Source organism: Notolepis coatsorum, assembly GCF_963971535.1.
Source record: "Notolepis coatsorum genome assembly, chromosome: 5".
Lineage (NCBI taxonomy): Eukaryota > Metazoa > Chordata > Actinopteri > Aulopiformes > Paralepididae > Notolepis > Notolepis coatsorum.
The window spans coordinates 55532255-55552014 of NC_140169.1; the positions used below are offsets into that span (position 1 = coordinate 55532255).

Here is a 19760-nt window from a genome sequence, read left to right on the forward strand (position 1 = left end):
ACGTTTTTTGCCACCGATCACCGATCGTCTTGAGCCATATCGGCCGATACCGATCCGATACCAATCGTTTTTGATTAATAAAAAAAAAAAAAATTATATAATTTTTTTTTTTTTTTTATAAAATATATATATTATATAATTAGACTTGTACTTGTAGTTGTATTATCTGTGAGACAACGCCACCACGCAACAAGTCAAAATGCTCGCTATCTCCACTGTCTGTGTGTACATACTCTGCTTTGATCAAATCACATTCGGCTCTGCAGATTTACCCTAGGCTCTGCAGATATACCCTACTCCCTCAGCTATCCCCGTTAGTGACTGCGACGCAAGCCGGGCTTCGAATATGCATCGAATGAGTGTTATAAGACATTGATATCAGGAGTTGTCTGTAGCTACTGCTAGCCGGAAATATAACGTTAAGACAACGCCTCAGTGAACTATTTAGTTGAATGGGACATTTCGTTTTGAACAGTGAGCTAAGCTAACGTGAGCTAACAGAGGTATCATACACTAGTACTAGATAACTAGACTATTGCTGGAGCATTTGTTGATATCAGGAGCTATCAGTAGCTAGCCGGCTAGATACCGTTCAGTTAGACAATGCCTCATCATGTATTAAACTAAAAGTGAATAGTTGACTGGGTCATTTTGTAACGGTAGCTAACGTTAGCTCATGGAGGTCCCGTCCCACTAGACTAGACTAGACCCGTGTTTACATGCGTCTGGGAGGAGCTGGAGGAGGAGCAGACGCGCAGCACTGTGTGCAGCTCCCGGTGTCTGAGACAGAACTCAGCGAGTGAGATCTGTTTTGACGATCGGCGAAAATAAAGCATTATCACCGATCACCGATCGCATATTTATACTGATTATCGGCCGATAACGATCGGTGGCCGATCGATCGGGGCATCCCTAATTTAAAACATATTTAAAAAACATCAGATTAAAAAGAAATATGTACATTTGGTGTGTTGGTTAAATACTAGTACCTGTGTGGTTTTCACTTTGTGTGTGTGTGTGTGTGCTTGCGTGTGTGTGTGTATATATATGTGTGTGTGTAATATATATATATATATAAATGTGTGTGTATATCTGTGTGTAGGCTGTCATACTGTCTGGTCACAGGGGGAGGCTGTGCTTCTCTGGTCTCAGCGCTGAACTCCAACCCCTCCCACCTGAGAGAGCTGGATCTGAGCTACAATCACCCAGGAGACTCAGGAGTGAAGCTGCTCTCTGCTGGTCTGGAGGATCTACACTGGAGACTGGAGACTCTCAGGTAGGATGTGGTACTTTAGGGGTTAATGGATGGTCAAAGACTAATATATCTCTGTGGGTACATTTATATCTTAACACATTCAGCGCCAGATGTCGCTGTGGGCCGTATGGCCGTGTATGCCAGCGCTTTAATGAATGGGGCTACATGCCGGTGTTTGCACGGCTAAAACTATATTAACACATTGGTCGCCAAAATCGCTTTCCAGCGTTATTGGCCGCCATGCGTTGTCTGCCAAGATCGCTGTCCAGCGTTATTGAGATCAATATTTCATTTTTTCGCCATGGCATTCATAATTCATATATACACCCGCAGTGCTGCAGCTGGACCCTATAGGTGACTGCAACGACGGCTCAATACCGCCGCCTGGTGGATGGTCGGGTGAGTTACACTCGCCAACAGGATGTGCCCATCAGTGCATCGATGAAACTAATCCAGCAGTCACAACTCGTTACGGGACTCCCGACAGACACTATGTACATAATGGATCGCTTTCTAAACTTAATAATCGATATGATTTCGGCGTTTATTGCGACATACAAACCGGAAATGGACCTAGGCGATCGGCGTCGTATACTTGGGATCTTTCACCGCCAGTCTCATTGACCCACGGTAAGAGGAATATAACGTTATTTTCAACACGATTGTGAGTTTCCTTGTTTGCAAACCATCTGATCAATATATCCAACCAACCTACATAAAGCATTTACTGATGATCGGGGAATTATAAACGACCCCCCCCCCTTTCCTCCGCGCATGATGAGGCATAATGTATACCGATCATATACATTTGAGTTTTTTGGTGTAGCGTGTATGAGGGGGAAACGGCAATCGATAATCTATATAACGCGTTTGGGCCTATAACTAGCGTTTTTGGAATTACAGCAGAAAAGATTAAAAACATACTTATATTCTAGAAGGTATTAACACAACAATGTATGAATGAAAAAGTATAACGTTCCCACATCCTGAACGATAGATAATCGATGTTGAATGGGCCATAGTAATTGTCAATATAGCAATAAAATTTAAAAAGTTATAACCCTGCAAAGAAGGTAAACATCTCCATAGACTTACAGCGCTGGCAGAGAGGGTACTTTGATGGGTACAATGGCTGGCACAGAAAGTGTTAAATATCATAGATATGGGTATAAAACTATTGCCCATTTTACATCGAATATCTATTGTTCAATTTGTGAAAAATTAATTTTTTTTTCATCCATACATTCCAGTTGTATACCGTGGTGAATATGAGTATAGTTTTAGAGTAATTCTGTGTAATCCCAGGAAACGCTGCTAAACAGCGTTTAGTGCATTTCACTAGAAACCGTGCCATTCCTCGCCTGGATCAACAATCAATCTGAAATCAACGCTATATTATCGGTATTATGTTTCATCATGCATGCATGAAAGGGTGGGGGGGTTCTATGCTTCGATCGTCACCAACGGCATACGTTGTGGAGTAACGTTACAGGACACACAGATCACAACGAAGGCATGCTCGGATCAGCGCAAGATTGATACCATATAGCATTTACCTTGACTAGGATGTACTGCAAAAAGAATATTCCAATTATCTGATTGCCATTCCAAGTATTGATGTCGATCGTATTGCCAACATAATCCACCAAATAACATGAATCGGCGGTGCTTGTTTCTCCCCAATCCATGTGTTATAAACGTTATTACTGCCCGACTAGGAAAACCCGGACCAGACTTTTTACATCGACGTACAGGCTGAGCTAGAGAGATTCCAAGGATGTGCAATACCGACCGAAAGGCGTTAGGCGGCGGTATTGGACGCTTGCGATCTCAGACCCATTCCCAATGATAACATCAGGCTGGATGGATGGATTATGAATGGAAATAGCGAATAAAAGAAATAACGACCAAAACCCGACTTTTCTCAGGTTTGGCGCTCAAGCGATGGCGAGTTAACCCGACTTATCTCGGGTCTGGCGTCCAATGTGTTAATACATTGTATTCTCTTAATGCTTTTTATTATGTATTAACACATTCCCTGCCACGCTTATATCCATCAATGTTTGATCACTGCCACCAGTCTAAGCCTATGGAGATGTTTACCTTCTTTGCAGGGCTATAACTTTTTAAATTGTATTGCTAAATTGACATTACTATGGCCCATTCAACATCGATTATCTATCGTTCAGGATGTAGGAACGTTTAACTTTTTCATTCATAGGTTCATACGTAAATACCGTCTAGAATATAAATATGTTTTTATTGTTTTCTGCAGTAATTCCTAGAACGTGAGATATAGGCATAAACGCATATATAGATTATCAAATGCCATTTGTTGGCGATACACACTATATTAAAAATGTCAACTGTACATGATCCTAAACGTTATGACTGATCATGCTTGGGAAACGGGGGGGGGGGGGGTCGTTTATAATTCCGTGATCGTTGGTAAATGCTTTATGTAGTATGGGTGATATATTGATCGGAGCAGTTTGCATGGATAATAATAAGCAAACGCGCTGAAAATGATGTCAGTGTCCTCTTACCGTTGGCCGATGAGACTGGAGCAAAAAGATCCCACTTATTTGATGGCGATCGAGTCGATCCATTTCCGGTTTGTATAATAATAATAACAGCCCAAATCATGTCGATTATTGAGTTATGGCAGCGATCCATATACACGGTGTGTGTCTTGAGTCCTGTGACAATATGCGAGTGCCGGACGCATTTCCAAGACGCACCGAGATCGACTCGTCCATTTCCGGTTTGGCAACAAGCCGATCATCCACCAGGGGGCAGTATTGAAGCGTTGCAGAGTTGTGCATGCTCCCACTGCATCAGACGAGGCTCTGTGAGGGAATTATGAATAACATGGCGAAAAAATGAAATATGATCTCAATAACGTCGTACACCGTGGATTGGCAGAATTCGCATGAACTTGAAACACGTCGTACAACGGTATTGGCGCAGAATGTGTTAAGAAATAATATATCACTTTTCAATGTAATTAATTGTATCTATTGCATATCCAGACTTGGTGACTGTAACCTCTCAGAGAGATGCTGTGAAGCTCTGGCCTCAGTTCTCAGCTCCAAGTCCTCCAGCCTGAGAGAGCTGGACCTGAGTAACAACGACCTGCAGGATCCAGGAGTGAAGCTGCTCTCTGCTGGACTGGGGAGTCCACACTGTAGACTGCAGACTCTCAGGTTAGTGTTCCTGGACCAGTTCAACAGACAACCATTTAAAAACATATTTTAAAAACATCAGATTAAAAAGAAATATGTACATTTGGTGTGTTGGTTGAATAATAGTACCTGTGTGTGTGTAGGCTGTCAGGCTGTCTGGTCACAGAGGAAGGCTGTGCTTCTCTGGTCTCAGCTCTGAGCTCCAACCCCTCCCACCTGAGAGAGCTGGATCTGAGCTACAATCACCCAGGAGACTCGGGAGTGAAGCTGCTCTCTGCTGGTCTGGAGGATCCACACTGGAGACTGAAGACTCTCAGGTAGGATGTGGTACTTTAGGGGTTAATGGATGGTTCTGTGTGTGTTTGTGTGTCTCAAGGTCTCTTGTGTCTACCTCTCCTACAGTGTTGACCATGGTGGAGAGTGTAGGATGAAACCAGGGCTCAGGAAATGTAAGTTGAGCTTGTTGTTCTGCACATTTACAGACTGAGCTTCCCTTCAGGATATGGAGGCATTTCATTAATAACAGAAGAGCTCAGCTGATCAATTATACAATAAATAGAACGGGTTTATTCAGTTGATGAAGTTAAAGCTGCATTAACTGTTTTTGAAACGAGGACCATGTAGACTCAACCACATATCTTCTACATGATCCTCGTGTCAGAAACGGTTGATGCGACTTTAAACATTCTAATGTGAATGAAGATTATTATGATGTATTGTGTGATAAATCGTGTCATGTTCTCTCCATCAGATGCCTGTCAACTCACACTGGACCCAAACACAGCACACAACAGCATCTCTCTGTCTGAGAGGAACAGAACAGTAACAAGGGCAGAACAGAGTCAGTCGTATCCTGATCACCCAGAGAGATTTGACTCCTATCCACAGGTGTTGTGTAGAGAGGGTCTGACTGGACGCTGTTACTGGGAGGTAGAGAGGAAAGGAGTGGTTGGTACAGGAGTTACATATAGAGGCATCAGAAGGAAAGGAGAGTTTGCTGACTGTTTTCTTGGATTTTATGATAACTCCTGGTTTCTGGTATGTCATGATGATGGATACACTGCCAGGCACAATAAGAGAAGAACAGAGATACGTGACCCCCACTCTGGCTTCACCAGAGTAGCAGTGTATCTGGACTGTCCTGCTGGCACTCTGTCCTTCTACACAGTCTCCTCTGACACACTGACCCGCCTACACACCTTCCACTGCACTTTCACTGAGCCCCTCTACCCTGGGTTTAATGTTTCGGATGAAGGCTCCTCTGTGACCCTGTGTCAGAAAGAGAAGCTGGACGTGTTTGAGCTGAAGACATACTCTGCTTCAGAGGAGGCTCTTCTGAGGCTGCTGCCAGTGGTCAAAGCCTCTACTATAGCTCTGTGGGTACATTTATATCTTAATACATTGTATTCTCTTACTGCTTTTTATTATTATTATTATGTATTAATAAACAATATACCACTTTTCAATATAATTAATTGTATCTATTGCATATCCAGACTTGGTGACTGTAACCTCTCAGAGAGATGCTGTGAAGCTCTGGCCTCAGTTCTCAGCTCCAAGTCCTCCAGCCTGAGAGAGCTGGACCTGAGTAACAACGACCTGCAGGATTCAGGAGTGAAGCTGCTCTATGCTGGACTGGGGAGTCCACACTGTAGACTGCAGACTCTCAGGTTAGTGTTCCTGGACCAGTTCAACAGACAACCATTTAACACTTTCAGCGCCAGCCATTACCCTTATCCCTGTAGCTAATGTGCCAGCTTTCTAGGGGTGGGGGAAAATATCGATACATAGTAATATCGCGATACTTTGCGTGGCTTTACTGTATCGATACAGTGACGCCAAGTATCGATATTTATTTATTTATAAAAAGATTTTTTTTTTATAATATATTTTTGTATAAGGAAGTTGCATTGTTCATTTCAATACCTGTAATTGTACAGTAGTCCACGCACACGTGTGCATTCAGTTAAGTTGGAATATGACTGTAATACAAACAGTTCAGTTTGTCAGGTACATGCAACACAGATTACAGTGTTTACATCTGTCTGCTTGAGAAAATACCATGTTCTGCAATAAAAATGATTGAAGTGAGATGAACAGACTGAACTTTATTTTATTAGATAAAACATGTTGACAAAGTTTTACTTTGCAGTTGAAAAAAGGTAATAAATCGCAATATATTGCAATATTAATATCGCAATACTCAGCATATCGCAATATATTTAGTATCGCAATACTATCGTATCGTGACTCAAGTATCGTGATTGTATCGTGAGGCCTCTGGTGATTCCCACCCCTACAGCTTTCCATAGCCTAGTTTCACTGCGTCACTATGTTTCGAGAGCTATATTCTATATTCTAGCTATGGAGACAATACTATGGTCATTTGACAGTGACTTTCTCCCGTCGAACATGCAAAAAAGAGATTTTTCATGTATACGTTTGTGCGTTATCCCGCGGTGGATATTGTATAGTTTAGAAGTGATCCGGGCTAATTCTTGTAAAGCTGAGTTATAGGGCGCTACGTGAATTTTGCTATACGCGTTGGCATTTCTCGCCTGGACACGCTACTATTTCCAAATCAAATGTATATACCGTACTTTTCGGACTATAAGCCGCGGCTTTTTCCCCCATTTTTCGACCCTGCGGCTTATATAACGGTGCGGCTTATACGTGACTCGACGTGACCAAACCCGAAAATGTAAAAATCTAAATATTGCTTTTTTGACTGCATTGAAATGTTATTTATCTGTTCCCTTATTTGCTAAACTTAACACAACTTGTAAATGAGTTAATTCTTGTTATTTGTCCGACAGTATTGTGTCCCAATGCTAATTACATATGGTAATTAAACATTAAAACACCTGCGGCTTATAGTCCAGTGCGGCTTATATATGTACACATCATTCAATTTAGCTGCTGCGGCTTATAGTCAGGTGCGGCTTATAGTGCGAAAAGTACGGTAATAGGTATTATGTTTCTGCATGAAGGGGGGGGGGGGGGCGGCGTTTTTTGATTCTTTGATCACCAGTAACGGCATTCGCTTTGAACACCACACACGCTGATCAGCTGAGCTGGATCGACCTGAAATCATTGTAGGATCAAGGTGGAATTGACGTCCGATAGTCCTTACCTTTGATCGGGGGTATTCCAAAAAGAATATTCCAATTGTCTGATCACGATCTCCAGTATTGGTCCCCGACATAATCCGGCACAACGCATGCATCGAGTGTCCTGGACCCGTTCCAATGTGATCGAGTGAACCGCTAGACTTGCCTGTACCAAAATTATCTGACCGGAGGAAATTAGATGTAACACACGGTGTGAAATACGGTTTCAAAGGGTGGGTGATACTGCCACCTAGCAGGATGCGGCCGGTATTGCACTCTAGCGATCTCAGAATGATTTCCTATGGTAACACAGAGGTCCATGAACCTGTAATGAATTAAAAATAAAAGTTCCAAAAACGAGTTTACTTGTCCTTGGCGCTCAACGCATGTCGGCCAAAAAACGAGTTAACTCGTCCATGGCGCTGAATGTGTTAAAACATATATTTTAAAAACATAAAAAGAAATTTGTACATTTGGTGTGTTGGTTAAATATTATTACCTGTGTATCTGAATGTGTGTGTGTGTGTGTGTGTGTATGTAGGCTGTCAGGCTGTCTGGTCACAGAGGAAGGCTGTGCTTCTCTGGTCTCAGCTCTGAGCTCCAACCCCTCCCACCTGAGAGAGCTGGATCTGAGCTACAATCACCCAGGAGACTCAGGAGTGAAGCTGCTCTCTGCTGGTCTGGAGGATCCACACTGGAGACTGGAGACTCTCCGGTAGGATGTGGTACTTTAGGGGTTAATGGATGGTTCTGTGTGTGTGTGTGTGTCTCAATGTCTCTTGTGTCTACCTCTCCTACAGTGTTGACCATGGTGGAGAGTGTTGGTTGAAACCAGGGCTCAGGAAATGTAAGTTGAGCTTGTTGTTCTGCACATTTACAGACTGAGCTTCCCTTCAGGATATGGAGGCATTTCATTAATAACAGAAGAGCTCAGCTGATCAATTATACAATAAATAGAACAGGTTTATTCTGTTGATGAAGTTAAAGCTGCATTAACTGTTTTTGAAACGAGGACCATGTAGACTCAACCACATATCTTCTACATGATCCTCGTGTCAGAAACGGTTGATGCAACTTTAAACATTCTAATGTGAATGAAGATTATTATGATGTATTGTGTGATAAATCGTGTCATGTTCTCTCCATCAGATGCCTGTGAACTCACACTGGACCCAAACACAGTACACCGCTTCCTCTCTCTGTCTGAGAGGAACAGAACAGTAACATGGAACCAACAGAGTCAGTTGTATCCTGATCACCCAGAGAGATTTAACTTCTATCCACAGGTGTTGTTTAGAGAGGGTCTGACTGGACGCTGTTACTGGGAGGTAGAGTGGAAAGGAGTGGTTGGTATAGGAGTTACATATCGAGGCATCGGAAGGAAACGTTTGGCTGCTGACTGTTGTCTTGGACTTAATGATAAATCCTGGAGTCTGTATTGTAGTGATGATAGATACACTGCCAGGCACAATAAGAGAGGAACAGAGATACCTGCCCCCCCCTCTGGCTTCACCAGAGTAGCAGTGTATCTGGACTGTCCTGCTGGCACTCTGTCCTTCTACACAGTCTCATCTGACACACTGACCCGCCTACACACCTTTCACTGCACTTTCACTGAGCCCCTCTACCCTGGGTTTCAGGTTTTGGTTGAAGGCTGCTCTGTGACCCTGTGTCAGATAGACTAGGTAGAGTAACTTCCTGTGTCAGATAGAGTAGGTAGAGTAACTTCCTGTGTCAGATTAGGCTGGTAAAGCTATGCCTCCTAAAGTGTGAAAACGGAAGTACAGGAACTACAGGCTTTCCGGTTTCAACAAAACAATTATAGAAACGTGTGAAGTGCACAATATTTCCTCATTTAAGCCACTGCAACGGCTTTGCCTGAAGAATTTACTACATGACCGGGACGTTCTAGCTTGTTTGCCGACAGAATAGGGAAAAGTTTGGTCCGTTCGGAGGCAGCTTCCAGGGGAAGTACATACACCGGAAATTCTACCCCATACACACTTTTGGCCGTAGTGCTTTACCAGTCTTTAGCTCACGGAGGAGATAAAACTGGGAACGAGGTTAGTGTCAGATAGAGTAGGTAGAGTAGCTTCCTGTGTCAGATGGAGTAGGTAGAGTAGCTTCCTGTGTCAGATAGAGTAGCTTCCTGTGTCAGATGCAGTAGGTAGAGTAGCTTCCTGTGTCAGATGGAGTAGGTAGAGTAGCTTCCTGTGTCAGATAGAGTAGCTTCCTGTGTCAGATAGAGTAGCTTCCTGTGTCAGATGGAGTAGGTAGAGTAGCTTCCTGTGTCAGATAGAGTAGCTTCCTGTGTCAGATGGAGTAGGTAGAGTAGCTTCCTGTGTCAGATAGAGTAGCTTCCTGTGTCAGATAGAGTAGCTTCCTGTGTCAGATGGAGTAGGTAGAGTAGCTAGTAGCTAGTAGTAGGGACAAAGGACCCAGACGGCGAGGAAAGAGAGCTGGAGTCCGTAACAGGCTGAGAACCAGGCGGCACAGGACACCACTACCCAGTATATTGCTAGCCAATGTACAATCAATAGACAATAAACTAGACGACATCCGAGCAAGGATTCAATTCCAGAGAGACGTTAGGGACTGTAACGTTCTCTGCTTCATCGAGACGTGGCTGGCGCCAGAAGTCCCAGACCACGCCATCCAACCGGCCGATCATTTCTTCATTCACCGCAAGGATAGAACAGCAGAATCCGGTAAACAACGTGGAGGAGGTATTGCCTTCATGTTGAACAAAAATTGGAGTGACCCAACTAACGTGAAGGAATTATCCAACCACTGCTCCCCAGAACTGGAATATATAACCATCAAGTGTCGTCCTTTCTTCCTCCCGAGGGAGTTAACGGCGATCGTCCTGGTCGGAGTGTATATTCCACCTCAAGCCAGCAACAAGGTTGCGCTCTCCAGACTACACGACGAGGTAAATAGAATCCAAGAGGCGAATGTTAACGCCGCCATTTTAGTTCTGGGAGATTTCAATAGCGCCAATCTGAGAAAGGTATTACCTGACTTCTATCAGCATGTGACTTGCAACACCAGAGGCGGTAACATCCTAGATCACTGTTACACGCAATTTAAAGGTGGCTACAAGGCTCATTCTGATAGTGGCTTCGGTAAGTCAGATCACGCATCAATTTTTCTTTCACCAAAGTATAGACAGAGAATTAAAAGTACTCCCGTAGTCTCGCGAGAGGTGCAGAAATGGGATGTGACGTCAGAGGATACGATCCGGTCAGTGTTTCACAACACAGACTGGAATGTGTTCCGCGACACAGATAACATTAATGCCTACACGGAGACAGTGCTGGACTATGTTTGTACTAGGGTGAAAGAAACAATCCCCACTACCAAAATGAAAGTTTACCCAAATCAAAAACCCTGGGTAGACAAATCCGTCCGTGAAGCTCTGAGAGAGCGCACCAAAGCATACAACGACGGCCTAGAGGCAGGCAACATGAATGACCACAAGGTGGCGCGATACAACGTAAGGAGGACTGTGTCAGAGGCCAAACGACGCTACAGGGATAAAATTGAACTCCAGTTTGAACAAGCTGACTCTAGAGCTATGTGGCAGGGGCTCAAAACGATGACAGACTACAAAGGCGCCTCCCTCAAACTGAACAGTGACATCTCCTTAGCAAATGACCTCAATACCTTCTATGCGAGGTTTGATGCTGGTAATAACAACACCAGCTCACAAGCCTCGGCAATGGGGGGGGGGGGGGTCGGCTGCTGATGGAGGCGCAGTGTTCAGGGTAACAGAGCATGAGGTGAGGCGGACCTTTAAAAAAGTGAATATCAGGAAGGCAGCAGGTCCAGACGGCATCCCCGGCCGCGTCCTAAAAGTCTGTGCCGACCAACTGGCCCCAGTATTCACTGACATATTTAACCTGTCCTTAGAACAGGCTGTCATCCCCACCTGCCTGAAGAAGTCCACTATTATCCCTGTACCCAAAAAATCCAAGCCTGCTTGCCTCAACGACTACCGCCCTGTAGCTCTCACCTCCATAGCCATGAAGTGCTTCGAGAAGCTAGTAAAGGGCTACATCTGCTCCTCCCTCCCCATCAACATGGACCCCCTGCAATTTGCATACCGCCCCAACAGGTCCACGGAGGACGCCATATCCCATGTGCTGCACACAGCAGCATCACACCTGGACAAGAGGCAGGGGAACTATGTGAGAATGCTATTCATCGACTACAGCTCGGCATTCAATACCATAGTCCCCTCCATACTCATAGCCAAGCTCAGGGACCTGGGCTTGGGCTATGACCTCTGCCAGTGGGTCTTGGACTTCCTGACTGGCAGACCCCAGGTGGTGAGAGCAGGCAACTGCACCTCCTCATCCATCACCCTCAACATAGGGGCCCCCCAGGGCTGTGTTCTGAGTCCCCTCCTCTACTCCCTGTACACACACGACTGTGTGGCTCAGCGGAGTAGCAATACAATCGTCAAATTTGCTGACGACACAGTGGTGGTGGGCCTGATCTCTGCCAACGACGAGAGGGCCTACCTGGAAGAGGTCAAGGTCCTGGCGGGATGGTGCCAGGAAAACAGCCTCTCCCTGAACGTCAGCAAAACAAAGGAGATGATTGTGGACTTCAGGAGGTCGGGGGTCAAGGACTACAGCCCCCTCAGCATCGACGGGGCACCGGTTGAGAGAGTCAACAGCTTTAAGTACCTCGGAGCCTACATATCCGAGGACTTGACATGGACCACACACATTAACAGTGTTGTGAAGAAGGCACGACAACGCCTCTACTTCCTCAGGCGCCTAAGGAAGTTCCAAGTCAGCCAGAAGATCCTTAAGAACTTCTACTCATGTACAATAGAGAGCATCTTGACCGGCAACATCACCTCCTGGTTTGGGAATAGCACTGCACAAGACCAAAGCAGACTACAAAGAGTGACACGTTCAGCCGAACGCACAATTGGAGGGGGGCTCCCCACCCTCCAGAACATTTACTACAAGCGTTGCAAGGGCAAGGCTAAGAGAATCATTAAAGACTCCAGTCACCCGAACAACTGCCTCTTTGAACTGCTGCGGTCAGGCAAGCGATACAGGAGTCTCAAGGCGAGCACAGAAAGACTCAGAAGAAGCTTCTATCCCCAGGCCATCAGGCTGCTAAACGAACAATGAATGAACACTACACAACAACAACCACCAAACGCACATAGCACACACATCCACACGCACACACTCACTTTAAACAAACACACTGTAGCACCCACTCCACACACTTATAGCACACACCCACTTTAAACAAACACACTGTAGCACCCACTCCCCACACTTTATATTTATGGATGAAGGATTGCACTACAACTCGTACACCTTACTGTAAATTGTACCTAAAATTGTACCTCATCCCATTTCTGCTTTGCACTAGATAGTACTGTACATTAGTACACTGCATAGTATTGTGTATTGTATATTATATGGTAACTCAGAACATTGTACATATGTCTATACCGAACACTGTGACCTCATTTTCTTCTTCTAAATTCATGCTATATTATGTTATTATGTTATTTGATACTATCTTGTCTAGCACAGTCTCTGGAGCGTAACAGTAAGAAGCATTTTGTATGAAAGTATTCTGTACTTCTGTATGACAACTATTAAAGAACTTGAACTTGAACTTGAGCTTCCTGTGTCAGATAGAGTAGCTTCCTGTGTCAGATGGAGTAGGTAGAGTAGCTTCCTGTGTCAGATGGAGTAGGTAGAGTAGCTTCCTGTGTCAGATAGAGTAGGTAGAGTAGCTTCCTGTGTCAGATAGAGTAGGTAGAGTAGCTTCCTGTGTCAGATAGAGTAGGTAGAGTAGCTTCCTGTGTCAGTGCCCACCCCCCCACACACACACAGGAAAGTGAGAATATTGATGTGCATATATGTAAAAGGATTTACCACTTATTTTAAGACTTAAGACATATATTTGGAAAATGTAATAAATTAGATTTGTATTGACAGAATCCAGATATTGTTGTTCAGCTGAGCGTTCATGATATTTGTGATTGACTGATTAAAATATATTTTCTTTCAACCTTTGTTTTATTTGGTATTTTTCACCCAAGTATCTCTTTATTTCTAGAATAGTTTCCCATAATTACAGGTTTAAAATAACAGAATGAACATAACGTTTACCTACTCATAGCTGGATGTGAAGTTTATGTGAATACATATCAGAGGTGGGACCAAGTGTTTACACTCAAGTCCCGAGTCAAGACTGGCAAGTCTCAAGCAAGTCACAAGTCTGAAACGTTGGGTTTCCAGTCCTGAACGAGTCCTAATGCATTCTTTACAAATGTAATGCCATTTCCAAACGGTAAGGTCAATTTGTATAGCGCTTTACAGGCAGTAAAAGGTTAATCAAAATAACATAACCACAATAATATATATTGAATGAAAACTTGTAAAAAATACTTTACGGGGAGCTCCAGTAGCTCACCGCGTATCTCTGCGCTATTTCGGCGTCGGGGACAACCGTGCGCGTCACGGATCTGGGGTACACGAGTTCGACTCCCGGACTCGCCGTATTTTCTCAGTGTCTTTCCCCCGATCTATATCCTATTCAACCTGTTTCTGTCGGTCATGCTTGAAAACGCTAAAAAGAACCAGCTGACTGGTCAAAGTTTAAAAAAAAAAACTTTACAATAAGTTAATTAAAAACACTGGCGGCTAGGTGGTGCAGTGGGCAAGGCGCTCACCACCAATGCAGGAGACGCTGGGTTCGAGCCCAGCTCTCCGCATTGCTATCAGCTTGTCTGGTCGTTCATACTAATACAATTGGCAGTATTAGGGGGTGGGAAGCTGATGGGTGGGTGTGGATCGGACGTTGTGGACAGCGACTCCTACAGGTCGGTTGGTGCGCCTGTGCAGCAGAATCAGGAAGCGACGGGGGCGGCGTGTCCCTCCCACGCAGACCCCCGACGCTGAGAGATCGCGCTGCGCAGGTGAAAAGATGCGACGGCTGCTTCCTCGAGTATCGGAGGGGACACGTGATGTAAGGCTTCGTCCACATTGCAGCCGGCTTGTGGGAGGCGTGGCCTAACAGCGTTCGAGACAGGGGAGGGTAGAATTGGATGATATGAAATTGGGTTGGGAGAAAAATAGAAAATGGGAGAAAAAGTAGATAAAAAAAAAAGTTCATTAAAAACAACCACATACACAAATGTTACACCAAATAGATGATCAATTATAGGCCTGACTATATCGAAAGGTTTTAAGACTCCGTTTAAAGGACTCCACACTATCGGCAGACCTGATTCCACAGTTTAGGTGCTACGGCTGAAAAAGCCTGGTCACCTTTGGTCTTAAGTTTGGTCTGGGGGACAACGAGCACCCCTTGGTCTGAGGAGCGGAGAGCCCTACTGGGGCAGTAGGGGGTCATGATGAGCTCACTAATGTAGCTTGGAGCTTCACCCTTTAAAGCCTTGTAGGTGGTGAGCGCCATTTTAAAGCCAACAGAGTAATAGTTAGTTAGTATATCAAATGTAAATCATAACTTCCTTCTCTGCTCACGCAGCCTGATTGGCAGCTGGTGGATTGGTCCAAAGTGGAACTGTAATCAGGGACATTAAGTTGACTAGCTTTATACTTATTATGGCATAATTAATTAACATTTTGGGCTTAGGGAGAGTATGGAGTCTTTCAAGTCTCAAAGAGTCAACAACTACACATTCATCTGTAGTGGTCATTAGGGTAATAGCTAATGAACCGTTTGTACCACGTTGAAATAAACAACACTGATATGTGCTTTAGAAATAGTGTCTGTCAAATGAGCCATACTATTGTCTCCATAGCTATAATATAGAATATACACAATAGCTCCGCAAAGATCGTGAAATATCGTGAAAATGGTCAAGAAAAGCTGGCGCTAGTCATTGCAGATGGGGAAAAGGGCGTGGCCGTCAATGAGTTAAGGAGTACAATGCACATACCTTATTAGGACTGATCAGATCAAAGTGTTCCCACATTTGAGAACAGTTTCTCTTCTTAGCTGACTCCATGGTGATCAAAACGACTCAATAACAACTACGCACTTCTACTACAAAACCCCACATTGAGTGAAATGTTTTGGCGTTTTTGTAGAGTAGAATGCTGGATGGTACCACAAGGCGCACTCACGATGGATTTCAGATGTTGTGAAGGTGCTATGGGTTAAACTAACTCTCACTCTCACCCATAAAAGACACATAGACACGTTGCAAAGCAGTGAATTCACCTCTTGGTACCATCCGTTACACATCATCTATTTATAAGAAATGCCATTTCAAAATAAGAGCAAAAAATACAAAACCATTCAACTTTTCATTAAAAGCAGCAGACCACGGGTTCGGAACTCCCTCGGGGCATCGAAGTTTAAGGTGACGATATGACTACCGTTTGATTGATTGAAAACTTTATTAACAGATTGCAGGATGGGTACAATACAGTACAGCTCAATACACACAATTGTTAAGGACCAGAGAAAGACTTTCGTCTTGTTTACATCAGGGTCCCCCATTTTCAATTCATCATAACATATATGACATACAGATAGACAGTACTGCTACATCTATACATTTATGACATACCAGATTTGCAAATACAGTACTGTTTGTGATACATTTACAGGGGCCAGTTTCTAATTGCAGTCTCCCGTAGGTGTTCTTTGAGAGTGCTTTTGAAAGTGGGTAGTGATTTACAGCTTTGGGTAGGGCGTTCCACATTGATGTGGCATAATTGCGAAACGTGTTTAGTCCCTGTTTGAGCCAAATCTGGGTTTAACATGATTTGTGGAGCTCCCTCTGGTGTTGTGATCGTGTTATTCACTGACCTTTGGGAAGTATTTTGACATGTACATGGGTACCTTGGTCGTGTAGTGTATCTTGTAGACCAGGCCCATTGCAAGTTGCTGTACTCTTGTCGTCTACTCTAAGCCATCCTAGGTTGTCAAAGTGGGCAGGGGTGAGGTGGGTTCTAGGAGTAAGGTCAAGCAGTAGTCTGACCAGTTTGTTTTGAGATGTTTGTAATTTTGTTTTTAGCGCCTTTGAGGTGCTTTGGTACCATAAGGTGCAAGCATAGTCGTAGTACCCTTGAATGAGTGCTCCTGCCAGAGTCTTCAGGGTATTCTTGTTTACCAGTGAGGAGATCCGGTACAAGAATCGTGTTCGTTGGTTGACTTTTTTTTATTACATTGGATGCCATTTTGTCACAGGAAAGATTAGCCTCTAGGATGGAACCCGTTACATATGTAAATGCTACCTTATTGTATATAGTTGTGCTGCAGCCTATTTTTCCACTGGTGAACAAAAGGGGAAATAAAAACAAACCACCGGGTGATGACAATCTGCCTCAGACTCACTTTTTCCACCACTTGGCCACATCCTAACAACAATGTTGAGAGTATTGAATGTACCATAATTAAGGAACTTGGACTGTCAGAACACATAGCCTCCCCAGTCCCCATTACCTGAGTCCAAGTCATCAAGGTTGAGCCTGAGCTGTCATACAAAAAAAACCTCAGAGCTCACCTGAGTATAAATAAAGGTTTCAAATCAAATCAAATTACACAGCGGTCACCATTTCAAAGGGAGTTTATTTACTTTGTTAAATAATGTTACGGTATTAAATTAATATAGCCATCAATGTCTTATGCCAAATGATTAGGGCATATTACAAAAATATTTTAAAATAACTATTTATCAATTAACAAGTCTGAGTCCTTGTCTGCACTTTCCGAGTCCGAATGCAGTCAATGCTCGAGTCCAAGTCGAGTCACAAGTCCTGAAGATCACGCGTCCAGGACTCAGTCACGAGTCCTACACCGCTGGCTGTCACGCTTCTTAAGCACCACTCAAAGGCCTGGAACGCACAGACTTTCTAACAGCAGGTTGTGTTGAGCCACCTGTGGGACGACATGTTCCCGTGTGTTTTGACTTCATGTTAAAGTTTCCATGAAGGTTCATCGCTGCATAGAGAGAAAATATAAATATGCTCTATTCTCCATTCACTACAACGTATTGATGACATAAGAATTTTTATTACATTTATTTTTATTTTTTTTAGATGTAATTAAGATTTTTGAGATGGTGTTTCTAATTTCTCCATAGCATAATACATGTTCGTGGAGATTGTTTATTGTCGAGTAATTTCCTTACAGTGCACATGTACAGTGTTATTTATAGTCGGATGTTTTCATCTACTGTAGTTTCACTCAGCTGACAGAGACTGGAGGTGTGTCCATTTGGTTTTGCTGATTGCCCCATCAGACAGGTTTTTCTGTTAAATACCAGCTTTCTCTGTGTGGGAATCATTTTGATGACAAACAGCAGAGAGGGTAGGACCATTTAACTGAATATACTTGTGTACATCATTTTGAAGTGTGTAACTAGGAATTTACAGCTTTGGGTAGGGCGTTCCACATTGTTGTGGCATAATTGCGAAACGTGTTTAGTCCCTTGTTTGAGCCGAATCTGGGTTTTACATGATTTGTGGAGCTCCCTCTGGTGTTGTGATCGTGGTATTCACTGACCTTTGGGAAGTATTTTGACATGTAGAGAAAGACTTTCGTCTTGTTTACATCAGGGTCCCCCATTTTCAATTCATAGTGACATTTATGACATACACAACATACATGACACATCATGACATTTATGGCATAGGGACATAGATGACATACAGGTATATAGTACTGTTACATTTGAGAAAATAAATTAAATTAACTCGTTATCACTTGAAAACGGAGTAAATAAAATGTATGAATGTACGGCCTCTTAGGGCTTCCGTAGGTACCCATACTTTATATAAATATAATTTCTTATTGATTTCTCAACGCAACTGAGTCACACCAGCTGGTTACTGGGAATGGGAGGCGCGCTGGTGGATGCGGCTCGGCCAGCAGGGGGCGGCCTAGGGCCACGCTCGCTATTCACATCACAAAATGAACTCCCCACTCCCAAAATGTCTCATTTATATTGTCATTTTCAAAATGATAACCATTGCCCAAAAGCTGTGGCCAGGTAGAAGTCAATTGGGCTGCTGATGAGAATGAGATCTCATTGGGCGAGGGCGAGGCTCGGCCGTTGCACTCTGGTTGTGCTGACCGCTGTGAGCCGTTGCTGTCGCCCTCTGGTGGTAGAAAGGTGAACTATAAACTTTCCACAAGAGGGAAGTCAATGGAGGATGCTGGAAAGGAAATCCCCCAAAATACTTCCCCTTGCCTGACGTGAAACATATTCCCAGTACATGCTCATCCGTGTTCCTCTGTTAAGCAGCCTCACATCAACTAGTCTGAATGTTCATACATTTTCCACAAAACATATTATATTCCACTGTATCCTCATTCTAATTTAGTGTATACTCTACTACATCCTGCATACAACCCTGTCCTATATTCTATTCTATTGTACTTTTTAGTTAATATATTCAGACTATTTCAGTCTGAATTCTCCTCCCCTTCTGCGACACTATTTCACAAGGACGCCGCCCACGATGATCGTGATTGGTTGGAAGAAATACAAACAAACCAGTGCCCCCCCCCCCCCCCCCCCCTATAGTGGAATGATAACCTGAACTTGTTGAAACCTGCAGGAACTCAGTCTCTGACTGAGCACGACTAGAAGTGGATGGAGTTGTGAAAGAACGTCTCCTTCTTGCTCACAGGAGCCTCTTCCTCCTCCTGGCCTCTTCCTCCTCCTCGCCTTTTTTTGGCCATATCGCCCAGCCCTAGAGCCAATCACTACCTTGACCCACTATTGTGAATATTGTATCTCAGTATAGCTGCCTTGCCAGGGTAGTCAGACATGTCAACATACTTGTGTAAAGCCAGATTCTTGTGTGCCTGCTTGTGCATAAAGCTGTCATTCCCATGATTTTTGCTAACCTAACTTCAGGTTTCAGGTTATGCGCTTGTGCCCCGAACCACAGTGGTTTGTACCAATCGGCGTCCTCTGTGGAACTACTGGCGGCTACAGACATGGTGTTCCATCCAATCACCTGCCAAGTATTCTAGTGCCCGCCCTATTCCAAACCGTTTCCAAGGAAGACTTCCCAGGTGGTTCTGTGTAACAGACTGTCGGGCAGGCCATGTTAGTTTAGGTTTTTGTTCCAGACATTAGTCATATCCAGGGGTGCAGTGCTCATGCCACGCGGTACCACGCCGTTCCACCACCTTTCTGAGCAGAAGCACGTGCACGCACATGCACGAGTGTGCACA

General features: G+C 44.0%; 1 protein-coding gene across 1 annotated transcript in view; it reads left to right on the forward strand.

The window, feature by feature from the left end:
* Positions 1–10863, forward strand: part of LOC311229088 (uncharacterized protein) — a 68088-nt gene extending 57225 nt beyond the window's left edge. The window contains exons 8-16 of the mRNA XM_084315097.1: positions 1103–1276; positions 4288–4461; positions 4584–4757; positions 4843–4889; positions 5192–5816; positions 5937–6110; positions 8092–8265; positions 8351–8397; positions 8700–10863. Coding sequence (XP_084171223.1) covers positions 1103–1276; positions 4288–4461; positions 4584–4757; positions 4843–4889; positions 5192–5816; positions 5937–6110; positions 8092–8265; positions 8351–8397; positions 8700–9235 — 2125 coding nt within the window. The 3' untranslated portion in view covers positions 9236–10863. The remainder of the gene's footprint in view (positions 1–1102; positions 1277–4287; positions 4462–4583; positions 4758–4842; positions 4890–5191; positions 5817–5936; positions 6111–8091; positions 8266–8350; positions 8398–8699) is intronic.
* The last annotated feature ends 8897 nt before the right edge of the window (positions 10864–19760 follow it).